At 52.3% G+C, this 18701-nt stretch overlaps 4 protein-coding genes across 4 annotated transcripts; 1 reads left to right on the forward strand and 3 right to left on the reverse strand.

Moving 5' to 3' along the window:
* Window positions 1–1503: 1503 nt before the first annotated feature.
* TRIVIDRAFT_43860 (uncharacterized protein) lies at window positions 1504–4710 on the forward strand (the record flags this gene model as incomplete). The annotated part of the gene is made up of 3 exons (XM_014097531.1): window positions 1504–1947; window positions 2093–4275; window positions 4347–4710. The coding sequence occupies 3 exons, from the start codon at window positions 1504–1506 to the stop codon at window positions 4708–4710; spliced, it is 2991 nt and encodes a 996-aa protein (XP_013953006.1).
* Window positions 4711–6989: 2279 nt separating this feature from the next.
* TRIVIDRAFT_44085 (uncharacterized protein) lies at window positions 6990–8407 on the reverse strand (the record flags this gene model as incomplete). The annotated part of the gene is made up of 2 exons (XM_014097532.1): window positions 6990–8108; window positions 8225–8407. 2 exons carry the CDS (start codon window positions 8405–8407, stop codon window positions 6990–6992), a joined length of 1302 nt encoding a protein of 433 aa, XP_013953007.1.
* Window positions 8408–11872: 3465 nt separating this feature from the next.
* Window positions 11873–13927, reverse strand: TRIVIDRAFT_21417 (uncharacterized protein; the record flags this gene model as incomplete). The annotated part of the gene is made up of 1 exon (XM_014097533.1): window positions 11873–13927. A coding segment is annotated over one exon (2055 nt), but the record flags the coding sequence as incomplete, so codon positions are not given.
* A 2072-nt stretch (window positions 13928–15999) lies between these two features.
* Window positions 16000–18313, reverse strand: TRIVIDRAFT_57658 (uncharacterized protein; the record flags this gene model as incomplete). Its single annotated transcript, XM_014097534.1, has 2 exons — window positions 16000–18101; window positions 18196–18313. 2 exons carry the CDS (start codon window positions 18311–18313, stop codon window positions 16000–16002), a joined length of 2220 nt encoding a protein of 739 aa, XP_013953009.1.
* Window positions 18314–18701: the final 388 nt, after the last annotated feature.

Here is an 18701-nt window from a genome sequence, read left to right on the forward strand (position 1 = left end):
CGTCACCACCTCCTCACGCAGCGCGGGACTCGGGGGGTTTGCATCCTGTTGTCTTGTCTTATGTGGCAGCTCAAGAGACGGACGCGTTGCTGAGTCTGTCTGACGAGAGCATGTCAACCTGTCCGTTGATTAGCCTGGATGGGGTTGGAGCCAAGGCTACAGTAATAGTACATGCAACAGGGCTCCAGCTATTAATATCAATTAGCACCGTCGAGGGGCCGTAACTTTCGATAAGCAGCTGGTAGCTTGGTGTTGCGGCGCCTTAGTGCCGTGCCTTGGGCGATAGGTCGAGATGGCGTCTCAACCAGGGCTAATGTACCGTAACTGCGGCGGCCCTACGGAGCGGAGCAGTCGTGCCGTCCTGTATAGTTCGAGAACTCGAGAACTCGTAAAACTCCATACTGCCTGCCTATGGCCCATCAAATGGTATGGACACATAGCATCAATTCAATGGAGCCAAAAATCGATGCTATGCCCCTCTCTCTGTGGCCATGCCTCGCGGGTGGCTTTTTTCGCCACTGCAGTTGCTGGGCCTTCTGACCACACCCTCAAGTCAGCTGGTGTGCGGTGCGGCGGCTAGCCCAGACCACCTTGTGCCGGAGACGCACAGCGCTAGGCCCAACTGCATGCGGGCCTCTGCAGCGGCGCTCCAGCAACTCCAGCACTCCAGCACCCCAGCACCCCAGCGCTCCAGCGGCCTTGGGTACACGCCCCTCCCCCTGTCCTGTCGCTGGCAGCTGGGCAGACAGCCTGCAGCAGAATGCAGCGCAGTGCCGTGGCGGCCACCGAGGAGACAGCAGGGCTCCACCGCACCCCCCAGAAAGCGATCCAATGGGCCTATGAACATGAATCAATGGATTGCACCCACTTGTGCATCGGCCAGTAGGAGGCCCAAAGCCGTCGTTTTTGACGTCTGCGTGTACTCCGTACTGGTACTCCGTAGTGGTAGTTGTACTTGCACTTGCACTTCCTCCTTCTGCCTCGCATTGCCATCACCGGTTTTGCCCTCTTCATCGCTCGCTCGCTTTGGCAGCTGAGCTTCTCTTGACATCCCCTCTTTTTTCTGCTTTGCTTTGCCTGCTGCTCACTTCCCCCTCATCGCCAGCTGCCAATTGCCAGCTGCCCGGCAATGCTTCATCTCAGGTGACTGGCCCCAGCATTCATTGTAAGCCTGCTCCTCGTATCCTTCTTCTTCCTTTGCCCCCCCGTGACAGCCGCAACACTTGACCTTTCCATTTCCACTTCTTTCTCGGCATCACCTTACCTTTTGCCTTCCACAATTCACAACTCCATCATCGCCAGACAAGCAAACTCTACACACCCTCTCGCAGCTTGCGCAGCCAAACATCACGCACTCATCGCCTGCCCTGGCCTCGACTCCATTCTCCAGAGTCCTAGTTGTTCTCCCCCTTCCCTCTGCCACCCCCCCCAAGAAGCTTCTCCCATCGCCGTCTAGCCACGCTTCTCTGCTAACCCGACTTTTTGTTTTTGCAGCTTGCCAAAATGTTGGCTGACGACGCGCCGCCCGACGACGTTCGTGGCGCCATTTCCGCCCCCGGCGGCGCCAGGGACCTCACCTTGGCCGATATCCTCCTTCGCGATACCCAATATGTCTACTCTCTGGTTCTTCTTGTTGCCTTCATTTCCCTGGCGGCCTGGTACTCTGTCTTCAACTCCAAGAAAGAAGAGGACCTTGTTATTCCCAAGGTCAAGGGTCCCGGAGGCAAGCCCCTTCCCATTACCAAGCGCAAGCGTCGCAACGACGGCGAGCGTAAGATCGGTCCCCGTTTTGGCCGTATCGCCAAGAATGTCTTTCGCTATCTCGCTGCTGTTGTCTTCTTGAGCTATGTGGCAACTGGTGTTTCCATCTTTGTCCATGCCTTCTATCATGAGAACCCTTATAAATGGTCAAAAGAAGGACTCCCATGGGCCGGCGAGTGGACTGTGGTATGATCCCCCATGCTCTCTTCCATCTATCGGTCCCAAGCACTCGGGTCGAGCTTCGACTAGCATCTGCTTGTTGGAAATTTGTCCAATGGCCTCGCGCTCAACCCCTCCTTCCCCGGAATCCACTAACCTGCTTCTCTCCTAGGTTCACGTTGTCGGTTCTACCTTTTTTTATCTTTATATTCTCTTCTCGTTGTTTGACTGGCGCAAGGGCCCCAATGTTGTCCACCTGGCTATCTGGGTTCTGGGCCTCATTGGTGAACTTATCCTCTTCATCTCCACCGCCGTCGTTGCCGCCGACTGCCACTTTCTTCGTACCGCCCAGCAAGATGATCCCACCAAGGAAGAAAACTGCGTTGATTCGTGGACAAAGATTGACCTTGTTCTCTATTTTGTCCGTCTGTTGCACATAGTCGGCTCCATCTCTCTCTTCTGCGTTGCCTGGATTCTCAAGTCTCGTCGCGTCGACAACCGGGCCGAAGAAGGTCGTGTCGTCACTGAGACTACGCCTCTACTGCTTAATGGGCAGCCTCGCTCCATTGACGCTCGGCAGAACTCAGGCTCTGAGGCCAATGGCCGACGATCTCGTGGTAGAACTATTTCCAACGCTGCCAAACCTTCGGGAACATCCTACGCACGCAAGGATGACCAAGCCGCCTTCTATCGACAAAAGAAGATTCCCCACAAGACATGGCTGGAGTACGTTAGAGGCTACTCCCTGTTTTTCCCTTACCTTTGGCCCAAGGATTCTGTGCGGCTACAGCTCCAGGTAATGCTGTGCTTTGCTCTAGTCATCCTTCAACGATTGGTCAACGTCTATGTTCCTTGGCAGATTGGCAAAGTCGTCAACGAACTGGAAAAGGTCATCAGGAGTGGTGAGCCCATCACTAGCGACAACTTCCCCCTCAAAGACTTTCTCATTTTGGGCTTTCTCTGGGTGCTCCAGGGACAGTCTGGCCTTCTTGGCTCCCTGCGATCCTTGCTTTGGATTCCCGTTTCTCAATATTCGTATCGAGGACTGACAGCTGCGGCCTTTAACCATGTCCACTCTCTCAGTCTCGATTTCCACTTGTCCAAGCGCACTGGCGAGGTTCTCTCTGCACTCAACAAGGGCTCTGCCATCAACGCTTTCCTCGAGCAGGTGACGTTCCAGGTTATCCCCATGCTTTTCGACTTGTTCCTCTCAATCTCCGTCTTCTACTACCAATTTGGCCCTCTGTACGCCCAACTCAACTTGGTGGACACCTGCTGGTACCTTTACATGACAATCAAAATGGCCGCGACGAGAGCAGACCAGCGACGGGAGATGACAAACGCCGATCGCGAAGAAGAAGCGGTGAAGAACGACTCTATCTCTAGTTATGAGACAGTCAAATACTTCAACGCAGAAGAGTACGAGTCCAACCGGTATCGAGCCAAGGTCGCAGTCTTCCAAAAGGCTGAGGCTCAGGTCCAGGTTGGCATGGTCCTCATGAACATTTGCCAGACTCTCGTCTTCAACTTGGGCAGAATAGTCGCCGCCTTGGTCTGCGGGTGGCAAGTCTTGGTTGGCATGCGAAGTACGGGCGACTGGTTCGTCGTCGTGTCTTACCTGACCCAGCTTCAAGGTCCTCTCAACTTCTTCGGCTCCTTTTATCGAACAGTCCAGCAAGCCATGATCTCAGGCGAGCGTCTTCTGGAGCTCTTCAAAATCCAACCAACCGTTGTTGACTCGCCCAATGCTGTTCCCCTAGAAAACTTCACTGGACATGTTCGATGGAAGGATGTGAGCTTTTCCTATGACGCTCGAAGACCTGCTTTGCGTAACATCAGCTTTGAGTGCGCCCCGGGAACTACAACTGCCTTTGTTGGCGAGTCTGGTGGTGGCAAATCTACCCTGTTCCGACACATGTTCCGCTACTATGACTGTGACCAGGGCAGCATTGAGTTCGACGGCAAGAATGTCAAGGATCTCACAATCAACTCGGTTCGCCGCCATATTGGAGTCGTCCCCCAGGACACTACCCTCTTCAACGAGACTCTCATGTACAACCTCAAGTATGCCAACCCTCAAGCCACCGATGAAGAAGTGTTTGCTGCCTGCGAGGCTGCTAGCATTCATGAGCGCATCATGTCATTCCCCGATGGTTACAACACCCAGGTTGGAGAGCGAGGACTCAGACTCAGCGGCGGTGAGAAACAGCGAGTGGCTATTGCCCGTACCATCCTCAAGGATCCTAGAATTATCATGTTGGATGAAGCCACCTCTGCCCTTGACTCGCACACGGAACAAGAGATTCAGAAGAATGTTTGCAGCATCGGTCAGGGACGGACACTGCTCATCATTGCGTAAGTGAATGAATCCATTCATGGGATTTCGGTCAAAAGGTGTTCACGCTAACCACCTTTCTTTCTCCTAGACATCGATTGTCCACCATCACTCATGCTGACCAAATCATCGTGCTCCACGCTGGTACGATTGTTGAAAAAGGAAATCACGAAGACCTTCTCGCTGCCAAGGGTATCTACTACTCCATGTGGCAGAAGCAAGTCACAGCCGAGCGCGCCTTGGATGTCGCTAGAGAAGCTTCCTTGCAAGCCAAACGAGCTATGAGAGCCGCAAACATGGGCGTTAAGAACAAATCAGCAGCCCAGATTGACGGATATGAGAGTCACGGCTCTGCTACTGAACAGCCTCAACTTAGCGGCGAGGCCCATCCTTCAGCATCTTCGTCGGACAACGAGTCGACTCACGAAGAGGAGCGGCCTACCGATCGCAAGTAGATCCGCTTGAGATCTTTCACAAGGCTGGTCACTTTGACCATGCCAAAGTTACTGGTGTACCAAACCACCGAGGTATAGACATGCTACCTCCCTTCTGGGTCTTGCATGCTTCTTACAAGCCATTGCTTTTCTGTTTGTGTTCATTTATGCGTCTGATATCAACTTACTGGCCTATCTCTAGGCTGGTCGCACTTTGTTTTGTTGTTTATTTCATCATCTTTGCGATTTTCCCATCCGGATTCGAAAACGCAGGTCTATTCGCCTTTTCTCCACTTGGCATTCGACAACAAGACGATGCCACCAAAAACTTCACATACTGGACCTAGCATGATGACTGCATCGCATCGGCGTTGGGGGATAGGATTTCTGTTTACCATTTTCTTTTATTCGTCATTTCCATTCACACAGCATAAGAGACTCTGCCTTTTAGCCGGCCAAATTTGATTCTTTCGATCCTTTGACGCCCGGAGAACCGGGTCCTTGTTCCACGTCAACCTTTGCACGCGAGGCATTTCATCACTTGATTGAGTTTAGAGCTTTCAATATGACGATGACGTCTCTTTTATGTTATTCATTTCAAAACCTTTTCATTTGCAACCACTTAGGCAACAAGGCCCGGACCTAGCTGCCAATTTGTTTTGTTTTTTTCAACCCATTTCGTACTGGAATCTACCGCGAACGACCGGACTTAATAATACATCTCTGAATTTCGTCAAGAGACAAGATATAGCCGCAATTACAGGCGGAGACATATAATGTGTGTTGTTTTACCACTGCTTCTTGCATCAGCTCTGCATCTCTTTTGTTTCATCATCTGTCGAGAGCACCCCGAATACATGGAATTCGCCGGTTGCTGTTTGACTATGAAGTATCAAGTTTCAATGTTGAGGCATATGTGAGATCTTTTGACTGGTTACAACATTTTTTTTCACCCGGTTTTTTCTCTCCGAAGAAACCTCTCAGATGTACCCCACGAGGTTGAGAGGACGACGTGTTGACGACAATACTTGCTCCTTTATTTTATTCTTTTTTTTTTTTTTTTTTTTTTTTTTTTTTTTTTTTTTTTTTCGTTTTGGAAGGAAATCTGACTATGGACGCCCAATTGACAAGGACTAAGGGAACTTGACTTGTCTACGGGCAACGACTACATGACCTGGCTTTGTGCTCAGACTGTTCTTTTGTTCGATTTCGAATTACGCCCTCAGGACTGGATGGATATCCGGGATTGGTGATAGGTTCACCGCTTGGGTTTGTGCTTTTTTATTTTATTTTTCGTTTTTTACTGCGTCGGTAACATACACTTTTTGGGACACTTCCTCAGGGAAATCGAGACTATCAACAGTCTCAGGATGAAAAAATATCGGGCACCAGATACGGACATTTCACATTTGCTTAAGAAGTATAGGGCAGCCTCGATAACTTAGGTAGCATGAAAATGAACAGAAAACAATTTTGGTAAAAAATTGTCTTTGTTCTTGAGTGCCATGTGATGTTTGCTTTTGAGGACTTGTAGATGATTGTATGGTAAAGCTGTGCCCACTGATGGTATTGATTATGTAGGTGGATGTGATGCACGCCCGGATCAAGTAGGGAGAACAGATTAACAGTTGTAAAACCATTGTAGAGATACCTAGTAGTGAGAATAAATAAATATTGAATAGTTACAAGGTACTAAGTAATGGTAATATATTAGGCATTGAATGTATTCGCAAGAATAAGCAAAAGAAAGAAGAAGTTCTCCCTCGAGGCGCCCTTGGCCTATGCATGTCTCATTCCATCCGGGGGTTTGTTTGCATTAGAATTCCAACTTTGCAACGTTATCCAAAATCCTAAATTGTTCATCTCATGCTCATCATACTCGCAATCATATCCGTTGATTTTTCTCCAAAGCCCCCCTCCTCCACCAAAAGGAAGAATTGTTCATCGTCAAATTAAAATTAGTATTAAAACCCAAGGCTCTTTTTTTCTTTTCTCGATTTCCCTCATCGTGTTCAAAAAAAGAAGATGATGAACGCCGGTTTCCCCATGCCCTTGCGTTTTGCCTTCCCCCCCACCATACCCAGACAGAGAGATAATTTGCTCTTGCAGGTCTGTCTCCAAGACGTAAAGACAAAAAAAGAAGCATGATTAAAAGCTTGCTCCTCACCCGCTATTCCTATAAATTGCATCTTTTTTTGCAAATCCGCTTGCTTTGTTTGCATAAATCGTACGTCTACTAGCGTTTTCCAACCGATAGCCAGCATTGCCCCCCCTTTTTTTTTGACTGTGGTGTCAAACTCTTAGTGCTTGGTCTCCTTGTCTTCATCGTCCTCATAGTGGACCTCTAGAGAAGGGACGGCCATCTTGCCGTTGTGCTTGCTTGAGGCGGGCTTTTCCACTTCATCGTCTTCATCTTCAGATCGGTCATCAGTCGCCTCCTTATCGCGGATGAATCTGAAGGCGATGCGAAGAATGTAGAAGAGCCAAAACAGGTTCAAGGCTTGAAGAGAGGCAAGCAGAGCAGTGGTGATGTACTGGCTGATCCAGCACTTGTACTGCTGAGTCTCCCAGTTGAGCTCAAATGGGCCAACGGTGCGGAACTCGGTGAAAAGAGACCAGATGATCTTGAGGTTGATGTAGTGGCGCATGTAAATCCAAACGGCGACAAAGGTGGCGAAGTAAGGAGCAACGATGGGATGGTCGATATAGTTGAGGGCCTTGGATGAGGCGAGGAAGAAATCACTAATGTCGTGGGTGATGTAGACGGCGATGCCAATGTAGGTGAAGTGGAAGCGGTAGCTCAGACCAATAAGAGCCAGGCTGACGATGTGGTGACCCACAAGCTCCTTGAAATCCTTGCGCGGCTTCTCCATTCCCAGGAGGAGGACGATGGCCTGCTGCGCCCAGTAGGCAGCCTGGAAGAGATAGTAAAACTTGACGACACCCTCGTGCGAGCGGTGGGGGAAGCCTTCATACATGCCGCGCGTGTTAAAGTACCAGACGGGCGTGCGGCTCATGACATACATGCCAGCAGGTCCCAAGACACCAAAGTAAAGAGCGGTATACATCTGCTCCATGAGACGGGCCTGCTTTCCCTTACTGAGTCCAGTCTTGCGAGCCAATGGGCGCAACACCTCCTGCATGACGAACTCGCGAGTAAAGGACAAGACGATGGTGTAAAAGGCGACAAAGGCAATGTCCCACTTGCCCTTGCCATACTGAACGGGCTTGAGGGGGTCGTCCTGGGGGAGCGGGTACGACAAGAAGAGGAAGTGGTGTAGCGGGTTGGATTCCGATGGGTTGATGGCATAGCCAGTCAGGAAGAGCAGAAGCAGGACGGCGGGCAGGACAAAGGTGTGCTTGACCATGGTCTGGCGAAGCTGCGAAAAGAATCCACGAGTGCGACGGCGCTTGGAAACCTTGGGAGCGCCAGAGGGATCCTCTGAGCCCTCGGACGAGTCGTGCTGTTGAACGGTGGCGGTCAGCTTGATGAAAGCCACGTACAGTGGGAATATCCGCTGGGACGCAATCTCACCTCGGAGTCCTGGGCATTGAGACTGACTCTACTAGAGGCCAGGGCTGGCGCGCCCGTGTCGCCAGCACGAATCTCGCCTCCAAGGCCGCTGCTCTTACGCCTGCGCCTCGCAACATTGACGTCAGCACTGTGCAGCTGGTCTGCCGACGTGTTGAGCAGCGGGAAAGGCTCGACCCCCGCCATCGTGTCGAGCAAAGTGTCTTGGTCGGACCGCTGGTGTCGCTCGAGAATGTCGTCCCGTTGTGGCTGGGCGGCTTGTCGTTGTCGCGAAACGCCGCGAGTGCCTCTGTCACAAGCAAAAAGAGGGGACGAACCGTCGGATGCTAGAAGAAGGAGGAGGATAAAAGGGGACAAAAAGTCGAGCAAGAGTAAAAGCTGCTACTCCAAGTTGGATCGCTGGCCTCTTATTTTCTACCCCTGTCGTCGCGGGGCGCAAGCGCAATTGATTGGTGGTCTTGGGATGAGAGACTCGCGTGGGCTTATCCGCTTGACTTGTCTCACAAACGGGACTAAGAAGCCTCGGTCTAAACCTTGAGAAGAGCAAGTCCAAAAAAATAATAATAGCGGTCTAATTTTTGCATAAGGCGACAGCCGATGGGTCGTCGTGGCAGGTGAAGAATATAAAAGGAGAGGAGGACGCAGGATAGGGACGGCGAGGCCGCTCCAGTCGGGATATTTCGAGATGCCGAGTGAGATTGAGCTGGAGATAGGAGAGGGCAAAAGACTGGTTCGATGACGTCTGCTGTCAGGTCAGGTCAGGTCGGGGTCAGGGGAAGACGCGGGCCATTCACAGGACAACAGAAGATAGCAGAAGAGGAGATGGCAAAGGGAAAAGGTAAAGAGAATTTGGATGGACGGGGAAAATTTTTGGGCGGAGAGCGGCAAAGACAGCTGAGATCAGATCACCCAACGGACAGGTACTGTCTACTGGTGCGCGCTGCTGTTGGTGAGGATGAGGCCAGGTAGAGGGTACAGTGCAGGAGAGGTCTGCCGAGGCAGGCGCATTGTGTGGGATGGGACCAGTGCCGTGCCTGCCTGTACCGAAGTTGGTCGAGACAATCAATTATTATGGAACTTGAATTGCAATAGGTACAGTTCTTAGTCCAGTAGGTACATTATTATATAGGCAGTACTAGGCAGTACCTGATTATTCGATAGAGCCAGCCGCATTGAGTTTCACTCCAGGAGGCTTGATTGTTGCTCTTGAAGGTTCCAATAAGGTTCGTGGATGGCGAAAAGCTATTTTTTTGACAGTTGGACCCTGATTTTGATATTGCGCTTACTATTTCCATTGGCGAATTGGAGTTGAATGGCTTCAATCCGCAGATTTGGTTAGATGGAGCTGTTGTCCCTTCCAAGACTCCATCCCAAGTCTCTGATCAGCTCATTGTTGTTGTGATAGTATGTACTCTATCGCACAATAGATGAACCCCGCAGTTGACATTTGCTGCATCCAAATTACTAGTATGCCATACGATTACAACACTATAATACTACGCTGCTTACATGTAATACTATATCCATGCCCAATCCTCAACTAACTCGATAGTATACTGTACTCGTATATTCGTCTAACTCAGCAATAAGCAGCATCCATTTTGATCCTTTCAGCTGTCTCCTTCACCCAACACGCCCCCTGACAATCCCCGGCCCACCCGCCCCATTTATTCTCTTCTTAGTCCCCTACGGGATACAGGGATGGCCCCTGCTTCCCACCTGTGCCTTATTTTCCTTTGTTCCCTTTAATTAGGTCTTTTTTTCTTCTTCTTAGCGCAACAAGTACCTTTCTATCCGGTACCTACCGTACGACCAGCACGATACATCACATTCTATGCAACAAGAATCGGTGGATTCACGGGAACCCGTTACGCGTATCCCGAATCTCGGAACTTGCAGAAAATCCAGGGTCCGAGGGCACGGCGAAATACGACACGTTGTTGCAAAAAGACGCTCCGTGTGGCGCTCATAGCACGGCGAAAGATGACCCGGATGGTCCGCTTATGTTATACTGTATGTATTATATGCCGTCTTTTTCTGATGGTTTGCTGCTGCGAGGCGGAGTACGGCGCTTGTTGGTTGCGATGAATTCCTGTTCCTCGGGACGGATGACGTAATGCAGCATATGAGAACGTCTCAATTGGCGTCAGTCTCACAAGGCCTCGGGGGTGTTTAAAAATGCTGTGAAGCTGCGGTCCTCGTGGACTCGTAATCGTTCCTAAGGTGGCATCAAGTAATGCTAAAAATGCTGTGAAGCAGGGGCTCCGGGGACAGTTTTAGCCAGCACCCCAAATTCATTATCCAACACCCCAAACTCATGATCTAGCATCCCAAAGTCATTATCCAACACACCCGAATTCACTATCCAGCACCCTGAATTCACTATCCAACACCCTCGCTCGGTACTAACGAGCACGCCCCCGGCAGTTCCCAAGATCTGATCGGGATTCTTGCAGCAGTTCATGATGCGGCTTCGGGCGGTGCTAAAAATGCTGTGAAAGAGTTCTACAGATAACGAGTCCAGGACACCCTCTAGCCGAACCTCCTACCGCTCTAATGCTATAATGTAGTATCGAGTGGTGCTACAAATACATGTACTGTGGAGCATGGAGTCAAGCATTCGATCGAGATTCTTCCAGAACTTCACGGCCTCGGGCGGTGCTAAAAATACCGTAAAAAATACTTAAATTGAATCTCTAGTTTCCCGATTTCATCTACTGTACTCTAGCCTACTGCAAAACTTCACGATGTGGCCTCGGACGGTGCTAAAAATGCTGTGGTCCGGTGCTACTTCAGCCTCTATAGCTCCCGTCACCATAATGTGGCCTCGGGCGGTGCTAAAAATGCTGTGAACCGATCCGATCGTGTTCCTAGATTCATAACGTAGTCTCGGCCGGTACTAAAAATGCTGTGAAGTCTCCAAACTCTCACCGTGATTCTCAACTTCATCTCAGATGAACCCCCAGCAAGTAGTTGTGTACATGTTCGCATATTGACGTGACCCGAAAATACAGTATAGCACTAACATTGCTCTCACAATAATTCTCCATCTAAAAATAGTTCTTCACAAATAACCTCCTAGAACAACTCTCCTCGAAATCCACGGGTATCTCCATCGCCATATCCAGCAACGTTTTATATAGGTACTCATACACCTCTTCCAAATGGATATATTCCACACAATGAAAATGAAACCAAAAATCCTGAACCCGAAAAAAACGCCTCGCTCAAAGACAAGAGTACTTCATACACGCTTCGTAACGGTAAACCCAATCCAAGCCAAGCCACGCACACAACAAAAAAAAAAAAACCTTAGAACGTAGCCCAGAAACTCTATGACGCGCCAGGTTCACCCGGCGGTATTGTGCGTCTGTCTTCTTGCCCAGTATCCGGCTCTGATTCTCGTTCTCGTTCTCTTTCGTGTCCATGCGCGTGCTCGTGCTCCTGGGATATCACGGATGAAGTCTCCGTTACCGAATCGTCATACGAGTAATCGTCGTCGTCATAGAGGTGTCGATTCCGCACCCCCGGCCACAGCGGTGGATTGTTAGGCGGTATGGGTCTCTCGTGCGCTGCAGTATTCGCTCTCGAGTATGCGTCGGGTGCCATGTTATTTCTGCCCCTGACTTCGTACACTTCCTCGGAAGAGCTGCTGCTGCTGGACCCCCGCGCACGCCGTATAGCCGACGCCGCCGAGCTGCTCAGTTCTTCACCTTCCTCCTCAAGAACCTGCTGCAGCGCGGCGCCTCGTCGTGCTGGCGCCGGTATTACCGTCACGGGGAGATTTTCCGTGTCTGTTGTGGGCCGGAGCCTTTCCCGGATCCTTTCTGCTTGGCTCACAGCAAATTCCTCCAGCCTGCTTCGGATATCCCACCGGTTGGTATCGATTCGGGTGTTCAAGGTTGACCGGGCATCTGGCAGTCCTCTAGGCGATGGCAGTGACGATGAGGTTTGGCCACTGCCTCCACGTCGCAGCAGTGCCTGCCAACGGCCGCCGCCTGAGCTAGAATTTGGCTGCAGATCCGCCGGCCTTGGCGGCTCCCGTATCGAAATGTGACCAGATGGGGAATCCCCAGGAGAGATGGAAGTAGGCGACTGGGTTGTCGATAACCCATCTTCCACTGGCCTTGAGGCGTCTCTCGTGGGCTGAATCTGAGCTGCCGCCCCCCAGTCACCTGCTCTCGGCAGACCATCAGAGCCTCCCTGGTACCTCACGGCGTAAACGGTACTGCTGGCAGCACTGGTGGTATCTGTCCTGCTGGCCGGCGTTACGGCTGGGGCAGGTCGCGTGAGCCACACCGGCGGTCTCAAGATATGTCCCGATGTTCTCTCCCCTGCCGTCCCGCCAGTTTCGTTGTTATCATGGCTTTGCACATTGCTGCGCTCTCGTTCACGATGTCGACTGCTAATGACCGGTACACCAGGCCAGCCGTTGCCTTCTCGTGGTCTTTGCTCCCTCTCGGAAACCATCACTCCTCTACCATCATCTCCTCCGCCCACTTTGTATCCTTTTCGCTTTCGAGACCATGGGAGCTCTGACGCGTTAACTTCCAGCGTGTCATCTCCATCAAACACTTCTCTTCCCAGGATTCCGTCCTTCTTCTCTTCGCGTTCCAGTGCTTCGATTCGTTCCACCCATTCCCACACCACCACACTGGCCGCCGCCGCACCAACCCACCGCACATAGTCTCCCCAGCCAGTAAACTCTGGCTTCGAAATATCGAGTATAAAAAAGACGACCGGTATCAGGATGGCGCCCAGCGAGATGCTGGCCACCAGAACCATGTTCTTCATCAGAGGGTGGTAGAAGGCATATCTCTTCTTCATAATTGCGTAATACACAACCCACGCGGCATACAGCACCCCCAGCGCCAGCTGGAATAGGTAACTCAGCGCCGGGATGGGGTGGGCAAAACTCTTGGGCATGGAATTGCCAATACTGTCCGGGTCGGAGTACAAAAAGCTGTTGAGGGCGCTAAAGATGACATCGAGGCTGATGAGGAAGAAGGCCGCCCACATGATGATAATTTTCTCGCGATGGCGTGGGAACAGACGGATCAGCGTCTGCGCCTGTGCAAGCCAGAGAAATGTGTCGGACACAATGCGGATAGCCTTGAGCTCGGTGCTCCCCATGACCTCGTTCTGCAGCACCTTGGCGTTCTGAACGCCCCATATGTACTGGATTTTTGCGATTCGGAATGTGTCTGCTGTGGCTATCGTTAGAGATATCGCGACCGTCAAGGCCGCCAGTTTCTGAAGCCATGGCCGCCCACCAATATTGACGCCTCCCGAGGAGCTGTTGGTGAAGCCGCCAGGCCGACCAAGATAGACAACGCCGCTGTCGAAAAAGGACCGTGGCGTAATGAAGAGCATAATAACGAGCATGTAGGCGGTGACGGTGGTGGCCGCAAGGGCGTAGCAGATGGGAAAGCTCGAGGCGTAAAAGGGGTCTCGGAAATCGGAAAAGTGTGGGCTGTTGTCGTCATCGCCATCGCCCAGGTCCTGCAGATCCAGGCTCGAGCCGTCGCTGGTGGTGGTTTGAGGGTCGCTGACGGCAACGGAGACGGTCGGGATCGTGGCCGTCGGGCACGGCGCCTGGAACAGAGCGTCGTTGTCCAGCGTCAGGATGGCATCGTCCGACTGGCCGTCCAGGGAGAGGATGCCGTTGGCCGGCAGCCACGTGCTGGTGCACAGCGCCATGGACGCCTCGAACGACGACGTAGCCGCGAAGGCCACATTGGCCATGGCCGTTATCGACATGGCCGCTATCGGGATCGGGGAATCGAAAATCAAAATCGAAGAGTGAACGACGTAAGCGATATCAAGAGTCAGCCGGCGAGACGGCGACGACAAGGAGAGGTGCCAGTCGGGGGGTCCTATCGCAGGAGCGCCATGGAATATGCTTGTAGATGTGATGTCGAAAAGCCAGCCCGCAAATGCCTTGTTCTCCTTTTCCGCCTGCTTTCGAACGAAACAAGGCGGAGTAAAACGTCCAGGTAGCCTCCCGAATCTAAGACACGTTGACGGGATGAGTCGACCGACCCGCGAATCGAACGGGACGGAGTCAGCGGCGGCTGCGGCACCGCTATGAAACGTCTCTAGGGAAGCTGAAAATCGAATCGCAGCAGTGGATATTCCGTTGATGTCGGATTTCAGAGTGGCGTGAACAATTCGAGTGGCATATCAATCAGTGGCGGCTGTCCAAAAAAAAAATAGACTTCGTAACAATCGCGAAAAAAATAATAGCCCAGTTTCAGCCCCCGGGCTTCCGTGTGCGCTCAAATCAGGGTTCTCGCAAAAGGTAGACAAACGGTCGCCTCGTTACACCAGCCGGTAGTCGTCAAGGTTGAAGTTGTGAATGTCGGCGATCGATCCGCTAAAGTCGAGACGGGGTGATATGCTCTGGGGGGGGGGGGCGAGAGGAGTTGGTGTTGTTCTTACTGGGACCCTTTCGAGGAGCCATCTCGTGCTCGCAATTTGCACTGTATTGGTGGCGGTACAACGTGGTGCTGTGCCTTTCCTGGAGCGGGGACGGGGCAATGCAAAGCGCCTGGGCCAATGGGACTTCAATGGCGACTCAGGGTGCGGCACACAGTACGGTGTTTTGCTCAGCGACACTGTGTCGTATGTATCGTACCTAGGAAAGTATGAAGTTGTCCGCCACGAGTCCAGGCGGCTTCGCGTCAATTCGCTCTTCGTTCGCCATCTCGTATATGTCGCTCTCTCTGCTGCAGTACAGTACAGGTACATGCGCGGTATTGAACTTCTCCCCTGCATAGGCAGATGCAGCTGCAGATGCAGACACTCGACGTCTTACATCGCGATAAGCCATCCAACAGCCAAAGCATCAAACCGTCCTTAGAGTTCGCCCTCCCACGTGTCTCGGGGAACCGCCCACGCAACAAAAGAGGCAGTCGGAATAAGCCCGCGCGAACTTTTGTTGCCTCTTGTGTGGAGCACCATCAAATAAAGTAGCACAATAAGTTTATCTCAGCTCTATCGGGGGGGACCCCCGGCCATTGCATCTCGCTGCCATCCCCGTCGTGGAATACTATGTAGTTACTACTATCAGCATGAACACCCCCCAAAAACAGAGCCAAGAGACCCTAACAAGGTGCTTGCATATTCCAGACCAAGAAATCTTCGGCGCCCTTAAAGGGGAAGACGCTGAAGCGACGACGAAAAGCCACAGGAGAACCATTGCGTCTTCCCATGTCCGCGCGCCGTCGTCTTGGCAAAGCTTGTCTCCGCTATCCCGCAGTCTTGGCATTGCTCCTCTCTCACCAAAAGTCTCGTGCGGTGCGGCTTCGTCTTGCCTCGCTCCCGGCACATCTTGACTGACCTTCCAGAAACCCGGGATCCGATGCTACCTTACCTTGGCACGCAATAGGCTTAACGGGGAGCGTCCCCTCGCAGCAGGTTTCCTGGGGCGGAACGCATTAGTAGACGCCGAGAGCCATTCAGTTTGGAAATCTCTCCCGTGTATTGCCATTGGTATCAACCCTCCTCAAGCTAGAATACATTCTGTCGAAAACTCGAAATCGACCCCCTCTTGACGCCTCATAATGCTGTCTTATAATTACAGTTCGCTATTATACTCCTTTTGAAAAGCCTCCACGAGCCGATCCCCGGCCAGGCGGATGCATAATAACCTCGTTTACCACGGCCGCCTCAAGCCATTGCCCCCTCCTTTTTTTTCCATCCTGTTTTTGGTTCTTCTCTCTTGAAAGTCGTAACAACGTTTAGCTATATGTATATGGTTGGTATTTTTTTTAGTCTTAGTCTTCGTCTTCATCCTCCTCGATTCCGCGGTACTTCATTTCCAGCACCCATTTGCCGTCAAACTCGATGCCCCTCCGTATCTTGGTGCCAGCTTTCCTCCAGATTGCGCTGCCCAGACCCAAGTCAGCGATGAATAGACGCCACTCATCCTCCTGCGCAATGCTTGTTGATAGGGAGGGGTCATCGTGGAGAGGAGGTGTGACGACTTCCAGAAGCCCCTTCTTGGGTGCTCCAATGGCAACAACGTAGCGTGGTTTGACAAACAAATGGCCTCCATCGATGATGGCAACCTTGCCGCTTGTCGGGTCAATCCCCGAAGGTACATCGACGGCCAGCACAAATGCATCATTCCGATTCGCCCACTCCATCAGCTCGTATACTGACGCCTGGTCGCCCACTCTCAGCTCTTCAAACGACATGGTGAGACCCAGCAGTGCGTCTATGATGAGAGAGATAGATAGACCGCTAGGAGCTGCAGAGCCCTTTCGAAGATACTCGAAAAAGTCGTGCTTGCTCAGTACCTTGCCTCCAAAGTTTCTGTAGAGCTGTATCTGCCGCCTCAAGTCCTCCAACAGGTCGCGTTCACGCTCGATGCCGACCAGACACACAACCACGTCAAAGTTCTTGTTTCGGAGGTGGCGACCAGCAGCCAACGCACGGATGCCCGACTTGTTGTTGCCGGCAAGTATCACTATCGTAGATGAGCGCACCGTGGCCTCGCTGGACGCTCCGGCCACGACCAACTCGAACCGAACCTTCATGGCCGGGTCCGACAAAGCGGTAACCGCTACCTCGGCGATGCCCCTCCCTGCATTTTCAGCCATCAGGGTCTCGCTAAATCCAATCTCGTTGGCAGCAATGTTCTCAATATTGAGCATCTGAAGTGTGGATATCGTCTCCACTCGGCGGTTTGAAGGAATAAGGTAGAGACCGGGCTGGTGTTGCTGCTGTTCGTAGTCGGTGCTGCGGTGCCCGGTTGTGGGGCTTGACCGGCGAGATGCCTGATATCGTAGACTGGAGTTGACCCTACTAAGGGGCTGACCTCCAACCGGGGCAGCAGTGCTCGCCTTGCGAGACTGTGAACGCCGACCTCCAGTCTTGCTATCGGGCCGCTTGCCAGTCTGGCTGCCATTCTTGGGCTCGCGGCCGCTTAATCTCTCTGATCCGTTGGCCCCAACATCTGCCTCGCTGTTCCAGTAGTCGGCATTGGGCGCCGGCGAGGTCGAAGGCATATCCAGGACATTCTCGGAGTAGTGCAGGTTCTTGCCCCCAGCCGTTCCGGGCTTAGGCCGGCGGTTGTGTGCTACAAGGCGGCTTGCATCGTCAATCTGGTCTTCTTTCCTCATCTGATCAAAGATCTTGTGCTTGTCAAACTTGGCCAGGTTGTTTTCGAAGTCGAATTCTCCCATCTCCTCGGTGACATCCTCAGACGCCCATCCGTTGTCCTTGAGGTTCTTTACACCCTTCCCATTTCGCTTGAGGGAACTGAAGGGCTGGAAAGAGGCGGTGCTCTGTAAGATAGGGGTCTGTCGCCAGCCCTTTCCATGTGCCTGGGTCTGAACGGCTACTGGTGCTTCACCTAGATGCTCCTTGTGAGCCTTGGGATGTCGCCGTGCCTTCTTCTTTTGTTGCTGTTGTGCGGAAGCCGGCACCTCCTTGGCGGGTCGAGATTTACTAATGGGCACATCCTTGGGAATGACTACTGGATCTATCTTCAAATCCTTAACCGACGCCACAATAGTATTCTCATCATCGCCTGAGTCGAGCGAATGGCGCCCCACATGTATACCATATAAGACGCCCGGCTGCGCCGTTGCGTCGGTTTCATCGCCTTGCTTTTCAGGAGGGTTCTTCTGTTTGTTCAATGCCGCTGACTTGGGCCGTCTTCCTAGACTCAGAATCGCTGGGTCGACAAAGGCGGGCTGGGTCGGCTGCGTGGGTAGCTGCACCAACGGCTTGCTCGGTGACGGTTGGCTAGGATACGTCGGGGCCGGAGGCTTGGAGTCTGGTCCATCGCAGCTAATCTCTTCGAGATCGGCAATGTTAGAGGCATCGATTCGCATGTGAGGAACCCACTCCCGTGTCGCATTGATGAATACTGTATCAGCGGGTTAGTCTCGTGCACTGCATGTAGTGGTCTTGGAAGCGTAACGAAAGAAAATAAAACAAAATAAAAAGGGGGACGCGCTTACCGTTTGTCAAGGTGAGGCTGCTCCCTGCCTGCACATCACTTACGATGCCTGTGAGCATGTACTCAGCAGGATCCCTCAGCACTACCCGCATCTGCAGGCCAGTGAACTGGCTCGCCATGGTGATATGCAAGTCGGTTGCTCGTCCAATCCTACGTAGTTCAGCGGTGTCGTCTCCCTTATAGTCAAACAGGACAAAGGGAGTGGCAATCTCCGTCTTGCGTGGCCTTTACGTCGTCATCTAGGCCCAAAGCACTGCCCTGGCGAGCCTCACGACAAAGGCTCCCTTTGGGAAGTAACGTCGGATGGTCGCAGAGTGACGGCCCCAATGGAGATTGTTCCGGGCCTGCAGTAATCGACCAGAAGGAAATTCGGACAAAGGAGGAGCGGTGAGCGCTCGATCGGCACTATTTTGTCACGAAGAGCGGCGTAGGCGGAGGGCAGCCTCCGAACAAGTGCTTCGACGTCAGGAGGAATTTGGGACACGCGCGCAGTCGGAGGCGAGTCGG

The sequence above is a fragment of the Trichoderma virens genome (genome assembly GCF_000170995.1).
Source record: "Trichoderma virens Gv29-8 chromosome Unknown TRIVIscaffold_85, whole genome shotgun sequence".
Lineage (NCBI taxonomy): Eukaryota > Fungi > Ascomycota > Sordariomycetes > Hypocreales > Hypocreaceae > Trichoderma > Trichoderma virens.